This window comes from Eschrichtius robustus, chromosome 3 (assembly GCF_028021215.1).
Source record: "Eschrichtius robustus isolate mEscRob2 chromosome 3, mEscRob2.pri, whole genome shotgun sequence".
In the NCBI taxonomy this organism is placed as follows: Eukaryota; Metazoa; Chordata; class Mammalia; order Artiodactyla; family Eschrichtiidae; genus Eschrichtius; species Eschrichtius robustus.
Genome location: NC_090826.1, coordinates 75,400,805 through 75,408,292, shown reverse-complemented (window position 1 = coordinate 75,408,292; position 7,488 = coordinate 75,400,805). Strand labels below are relative to the sequence as shown.

The following is a 7,488-nucleotide window of genomic DNA, read 5'->3' as shown; positions in this document are numbered from 1 at the left end:
AACAGGATTGACCTGTTCTGATTTACATTTTTAAAGAATTACTCTGGCTTCTGTAAGGAAAATGGATTATTGGAGGGCAAGAATGGAAACCAATGATGTTTCAGTTATCTATCGCTGTGTAACAAACAACATCCAAAATTTAGGGCCTTAAAATAATCATATCGGTTTGTGCATTATTTTATGGGTCAGGAATTCTGGGGACTCAGCAGGCAGCTCATCTCTGATTTACAAGATGTCAGCTTGTAAGGCAGCTGGGGCTGGAGGATCCACTTCCTAGTTGGTGTCTTCATATACATGTGGTACCCAAATGCCCCCTGACCTTCCTCTTTCTCCACATGGCATCTGATCCTCTCAGACCTATCCATGTGGCATGGGCTTCTCAGTCTGCTAGTCTCAGGGTACTGGTACCTCTTATATTGAAGCTGCTTTCTAAGAGAAAGGAAGTAGGAGCTCCTAGCCAGTGTTGTATTTGGAACTAGCACCATTTCACATCACTTCCTAGATATTCATTGGTCAAAGCAGTCAAAGAGTCCAGCCAGCTCCAAGAGGGTAGAGAAGTAGACCCCATCTATTGATGGGAGAGCAACAGGGTCACATTGCAGAAGGGCATGTGGGTTGGAAGATATTGTTGCAGCCACCTTTGGAAAATACAATATGCCACAAGTAAGGAGGCCATTCCAGTAATTCAGGCAAGAGATGATGGTGTCTTAGATTTGGATGTTTGCACTAGATTAAGAAAGCGGTGGATTCAGAATAAATGAGCAGAATATATGAGAACTGTAAAGTACTAACAAATGCAGCTAAGTACTTGTTTAATTAAATTGCACTTTGTAAGATTACATGGATGAGCTTTGCCCATCACCAATAAAGTAAGTCACAAGTAAGTCTGTTGTATTCATAGGACACTTGTATTATTGCTGTGCTTCACAATGTGTTTTGTTTCAGAGAATGAGTTATTTAGGACAGGGACTTAATGAGGCCCAGATATTGGGGCTACACAGAGAGAGGAAAAAGTATGGACCTACATACTGTGAGATCCAGGGATTGTCACATCCTATAACCAGGGGTGCTTTAGAGAGTAAAGAGGGCCTTACATTTTCAAGGCTTCATGGTGATGAGTGCTTTTGTCCACAGAAAGACCTGAGCAGTTTTCACCTCATACATTCAGTTGCTTGAGGAGACAAAGTTTTTAAGGTATGGGAGTCAATGCACCAAAGAGAGTATATAAAAAATAATTTTTTTGGTGAAAAAAATGTGAGAATCTATTGTTCCATTTTAAAACAGTAGAGGAGAATCCAGAAACTTGCCCAGGGTCACCCAGTAAATTAATGGCAGAGCTGGTGTAAAAGACGTGCCTCCTGATTCAAGTCTGGGATTCTTTCCATGGTATCATCTGCCACCCTGCCCAGAGCACAGCTTTGTTCTGTACTATGGTCCCACTGTACACTTGCTATTGCTCAAGTGGCTTTCAAATAGCTCCAGAAGGCAGGAAAGAGGTTGTGAACAAATCATATCTGGTCTCTCTACTGGTAAAATAACTAAAATGTACTCTGCTAATTTTGATTCAGTTGCAACTCTTTGTGGAGTGGACAGCACATGCGCTTATGTGGGAATCATCACCATGAGACCACTTACTGTGCTGCTAAATGTCCCAAAGAATATTTCTTAAAATTCACTAAATTCCTAAGATTCTGGGGTCACATTATAACTCTCAACGCTTACATCTCTATCAAAACCAAAACAAAAAAACAGCTCAAGAACACCAGGGTCTTTTAGACTGGAAAGTGGTTACAACACAAGATTTTTAGCGTGTGTGGAGGTTATATATAATGTACATTATAATGAATGTTTATATATGCAACTTCTAATTTATATGTGCAATACACGGTTTTTTATTGTGTTTTCTCAATATTTGAAGTAGGCAGCATTCCATTCCAGATCTAGATAAAACTGATATGTTCTAAATTGCATAATTTTATTCTCAATTACTTTTCATGTCTTCACTCTTTTTCTATAGCCAAATCAAATGGACATATTTTGCGTCTATTTGTGTTCTTTTAAATTAATTGAGTACTCTTATTTATATAGAATCGTCACTTGTGTATCACTCAGTATATTTCTTATGATGCGATTAATGACCCAAAGATCCAGTGTTTTCCCATGCTAGGTTTGTTTCACATTTGAACTTAATTGGACAAATATTACCTCACTACATACTTAAAGGGTCTATAAAATATTGCTCCTTGATCTTCCTGTAAGAAGCAATTTGCTGGGCTCTTGTGTTGGAAGACAGTACCTCAGGATTTGTGCCTGGGAATGTGTAAATTTTGCCTATGGATTTAGATGTCTGTTTAACAAGATTGCACCACAAAATCCTCACAACTTTATTATATGTTTTACATGTTCTATTGCGCTGACAAGTTTAACTGCATCCAAGACTGAGCCAGGTGTTGTTTAAATTTCCAAATACCTTAAAATTTGAATGCCTCGGGAAGGAAAAGCTGACAACTCAGTAGGCGCACTTGTAATATTTCAGGCAAGATATTGTCAGAATCAGAAGAGTGAAGGCCTTTGCCCATAGATTTTGCTATCACCTTTACATGAACCTTTGTGCATTTCAGTAAGGCTCTAAAACAGGTGCTTAGGCAGTGCTTTTCCGTAGGTCTTAACAGAGCATCAATATTAAACTATTTTGAAAACTCGTTCTTACAGGATCCCAGAAGCAGTCCCCCTCCTCTCCTTTTAAAGCACTTTCTCTTATTGCCTAAAAATTCAAGTACTCTCTTAACAAAGTGCAGACTGAAATATTTCACTATGGATTTGAACAGGAGCCAAGAGGGTTGATGAAAGGAAAACTTCTCTCTATAAAAGGTTTATTGTCAGTGCTTTCTAAAGATGTAGATTCTTCTAAAACCAGCTACCAGCATTTTCACAAACATTAACACAGCCTTCTCAACCTCTCCTAGACCTACAATTCAGGTCCTTTTAGGCAAGCTCTGCGTCTAGCCTCTGACCTTCTAGATAGCCAATTCAATCTAATTGCTCCCTCCCGCCTCAGCATAACTTATATTATAAAAAGGAAAGGGGGTGGGGTAGCGTGGTCCTCACGCTATTGGAAAAGTACTTGAAATTCCTTGCATTCCTTTGCATTTAACGGTATGTTTACCTAATCATCAGCTTATTAGGATTAACACAAGTCATTGCTTCAAGCTCATTCAGTGAAAACAAACTGACTCCTATAGATTCCAAGATTTTTCCTCTGATCCCAACCATGGGTGAATTTTTAAGTCGTTCTCCCAAGGAACAATATTAGAAAAATATAAAGTTATAAACAAGTGACCTTATATCACATTATCCAACCATGCTTAATCTTGCCCATGGATTTCAAGGTGGGCAGCCTGGGTTATGGACTGTTTTCATTAAAGTTTCCTCTACCGAAGGGACCTGCACAATTACCTAGTGATTAAAATGATAAATGACTCTACTATACCCACCTCAAAGAGCTTGGGTGATGGAGACCCTTAGCCTTTGAATTCTTATGAAAATAAAGCATTATTATTTAAATCACAAACTTAGCTTCAGATTCCTTCTTGTGCTTTGTACAATGCCTGGTGTTCAATACATGTTTTTAAAACAGATTACTCTAAATTCCAAGATTTTTTTCTGCTGAAGATATAAAAGCAATCATTGTTAGATTTTTAGAGGTTAGTTCCCTGCTCTATCCCAAGCACCTGGAACAGTTCCTGGTACAAAGTAGGTACCCAGTAAATCCTGTTTCAATGATTGAATGCATAAGCTAGATTGTCCCCAGTGGTTTTGAACATTCTCTAAAAATCCTGAATGCCATAAACTCAGATATTAGGTAAATATTTCTTTATTAAATGATTAATTCCATAAATAAATTCTTTTCACTGAATATAAAATTAAAATCATTTACAAATTATTCCAGTATTACATTTCCCCTCCCTCCCCAAAAGCTACATTTTGATAAATAAAAACATTCAGTCTTAAAACACCTGATTTCTGTTTGCAATTTAGAGTGCAGATAGCTGCCTCTCATGGACACTCACAGAGTGTCACCTTCTGGAAGGGATGGACCCCCCCCCTCCCATTTACTTCTGTCAAAGGATGGAGTCTTTAAGTGTCCAACTAATCTTATTACCTTTTACAACTGTAAAACCGAAAGGGAAAAAGCCTAGAGAAAAATACGCTTACCAAATAATCTACAAACAGAAAACAGAACGTCATCAACACCACAAGCTCCAAAATGAAGCAGTAACATGTGCTCCAATATTATGAAGCAAAGTATTCTCCAATCGCGGCTGCATTAGTGTCCATGTGCACCAGCACGCCTGGCAGTTTCGAAATACCTTAATACTACTCAAGAATGAGCAGTGCATCCCTTCTACAATGAGTCCCTTCAGCCCGCCGCCCCCACCCATGCCTCCGTGATGCTGACACTCTTCTCTTCCCACTTTGTCCACCCTCGTGCCGGAAAACCCAGGTAGCGTTTAGTCCCTAAATTTGTGAATGTCATTGAACAGTCTGTAGAAGGGAAAGGCTGCCTCGTTGGCATGCGGGCAGCTGTAGTTGCATCTGCAGGATTGGATCATCATGACGTTCTTGGAAAACGTCTCCCCATCTTCGCAGCGGAACCGCATCTTCACAGTCCTGGTCTGCTGAGGTGTGCAGCAGCGGCCGTCCACGCAGGAACCGCAGTACTTGGGCCGGTATTTCTTCATACTCGAACATCCAGCGTAAGTAAACTTGACCGGTTCGGGGGATTTCTTGGTCTTGCTGCATTTCTTGCCCTTCTGTAAGAAAGAGAAGAGAAGGGAAGTTAGTGTTTCTCTTTCTTGGAAGAGAGGTTCCCATCTCACCCAGGGGACCAGTCTACACGGCACTGCAGGCACTTACTTTCAGGCTGCTGTACACCGGCTGTCCACAAGGCCGCACTTCACAGATCCGGGTTTCTTTCACCAGGCGGCATTCAGGGTTGTCATTGGTAACGCGTGTGGAGATACCAGTTCCACAGGTTTTTGAGCACTGGGACCACGAAGTCGTTTGGACGATACATTTCTGGCCATGTGAAGAAGGGCTGTACAGAATGCGAGGTTCCATTCCAAAAACTAGAGGGACAAACAAGAGGGAAGATTCCTCAGACGCATACCGACACAAACAGATTCAAGTTCTCATTTCTCTGAAGTTTCAAACTAGGAATGGGTTTCAGTACAATGTCTCAGTCTTCACTTACCGGGGAGCCGCTTCAGGGAGCCGCCTTTTCCAATTGCAATTAATTCATTGTTTCTCGTTAACTCCACCTCCGAGGCATCGAAGGCCAGCTCCTTGCCCAGGAGGCCGTCCCTGTCGTCCATGGGGTCCTTGGCACCATCCTCGTCGCAGACCCACTCCTCACAGCACTGCCCGGTAACTTTGACCAGCCGGGGGTTGGGACAGCCCAAGCTGGGGAGAGAGAGTTCTTGGGGACACAGAGGAATGCAGCCCACGGCGCCGTCAATACATGTGCACTGATGTTTACAGTTGGGCTGGAAACTTTCCCCATTCTGGTAGATTCTGGAGTTATATTCACAGGGTCTGCCCTCTGACTGAGCTGCAAAGAGCACCAAAAAAGAAAGGGAGAAGAGAATAAAGTTAAGATTCCGTACGACGGCCTGAAACTCAGACATATTTTCTGCTGCTAAATTCAACTGATGGTAAAGTTTCCTACGATTCCCCGGAGACTCCAGAGCAGAACAATAAGTTACTCAGGAATCACTTTTCCGTATGCGCTTTTCGTTGGGCCCAGACACACTGAATTGCATTCCAGACTGCTGAAATCATGTGCCTTTCTGCCAAGCTACCAACAACAAAGCATCACCATACATGGTCGCAAAATTACTAAACTTCTGGACTACGGGGACTATTCTTTTTTTAAAGGGGCCAAACCACAAGCATCTTACCTCTGCAGATCCCCTTCAGAGCGGTGGAGCTGGCGCCGAAGTTGCATTCCAGCCCCTTGGTGTGGTCGCAGGGCTGCGTTTTGCTGCAGTCCTCGTTGAGCTGCTTGGCGCAGACCTTACAGCAGCCGCAGGCGTCCCGGACCAGCCCTACTCCCGGGGCGCACTTGGGCGCCTCCAGGGGGCAGTGGCAGGCGGCGGGGCAGGTGGAGAGAGCCTGGAAGGGGGAGAGGACACGTGTGAGGCTCGGCGCGGTGGGCAGGAGGGACGCCCCGGGAAGGGACGGGGGTATCCGGCCCGGGCGGCAGGGGGGTCTCTGATCCCGTCCAGCCCGGCCACCCCGGGCGGCTGCGTACGCCGGGAGGGCCCCCCGGCACGTCTTCAGGGCGGGCTTAAAGAAAGAGCTCCCCCGAAACGCCCCGCCGAACTTCGGAGTCTAGCTTTATCGGCCGCGGGCCATCTGGGGAAAGGCGAAGGGGCTGCTAGAGCGGACGGGGAAGCGGTGACCAAAGAACTCACCAGCCTGGCCAAGTGGAGAAGGGTGACGGCGAGGGCGAGCGACCTGGCGGTGCTGGAGCTCATCGTGGAGCGCAGGAGGGGTCCAGGAGAGCGCGGAGGCAAAGACGCCAACACACCGGTGCGTAGCGGCCGGGCCGGCGCGGCTGGGGCGGTGGGCCGGGCGGTGGGCCGGGCGGCGGGGAGGCGAGAGCCAGGCAGGCGAGCGGGCTGCGGGCGTCCTTCTCTCGAGGTCCTTGCCGGGGAGGAACGGAAGGCGCGGATGCTGCTCGGGGACGCTCTCGCTCGCGGTCTGCCCCAGCGCCCAGAGCCCGCCTTTTATACGGGCCGGCCGCGGCGCCGCGTGTTGCAGTGACGTCGACTCTGTCTGCGCGTTCCAGAATTCTCAAACATCTCAGGAATGCTGGTTGGCGCGGGCTCCTGCCAAGCGCCTCCCCTGGCTCCGTTGCACTTTTTTTTTTTTTTTGTCCTGGACCCGTCAAGAAAACAATCTTCCGTTTTTTCCACTTTAAATAACGACTTCTATAGGGGAGGGCCCTTCTTGGAGTGATGGTGGTGATGGTGGTGGAAGGGCCGAGGGGGGCGAGTTCAGAACTTTGCCTGGATTGGGAGGGTGGGAGGACCTGGAGGGCGGAACAAAAGTCGTTTTGTTTGGTGATGCCGAGTTGACCGGGCAGCCTTGGAACCCCTCACCCAGGAAGGCAGCGAGCTGTTTGCTTGTTTACAGCGAAGGTGAGAGTCAAGTTATCTATTGAGAGAGGCGAACGGGGAGGGAGAGTGTCTGGGAGCCAGGAATCTATCTGAGGACTTCATAGAAGCGTGCTCGGATCAAGTCCCAAATCTTTGGCATGGTGTTTATTGGACAAGTGAAGTGTATTGCAAATTAATACCCGAGGTGGCATTTATGAATGAGAAGGGGAAAAAAAAAATCAACTTCCCCCATCGTCTGGCAGATTCCCAGGCAGAGGTCTTCCCCCGTCCGCCAACCCCCACCCCCTCCGCTTTTTGGTATGTC

The 7,488-nt window shown here is 45.9% G+C and overlaps 1 protein-coding gene across 1 annotated transcript; it reads right to left on the bottom strand.

Annotated features, from left to right (window-relative positions):
- Positions 1-3,858: 3,858 nt before the first annotated feature.
- Positions 3,859-6,781, bottom strand: CCN1 (cellular communication network factor 1). Its single transcript, XM_068540223.1, has 5 exons — positions 6,477-6,781; positions 5,961-6,174; positions 5,255-5,611; positions 4,918-5,129; positions 3,859-4,814 (listed from the first exon to the last, which is right to left on the bottom strand). The coding sequence occupies exons 1-5, from the start codon at positions 6,537-6,539 to the stop codon at positions 4,512-4,514; spliced, it is 1,149 nt and encodes a 382-aa protein (XP_068396324.1). The 5' UTR covers positions 6,540-6,781; the 3' UTR covers positions 3,859-4,511.
- Between the last annotated feature and the right edge of the window lie 707 nt (positions 6,782-7,488).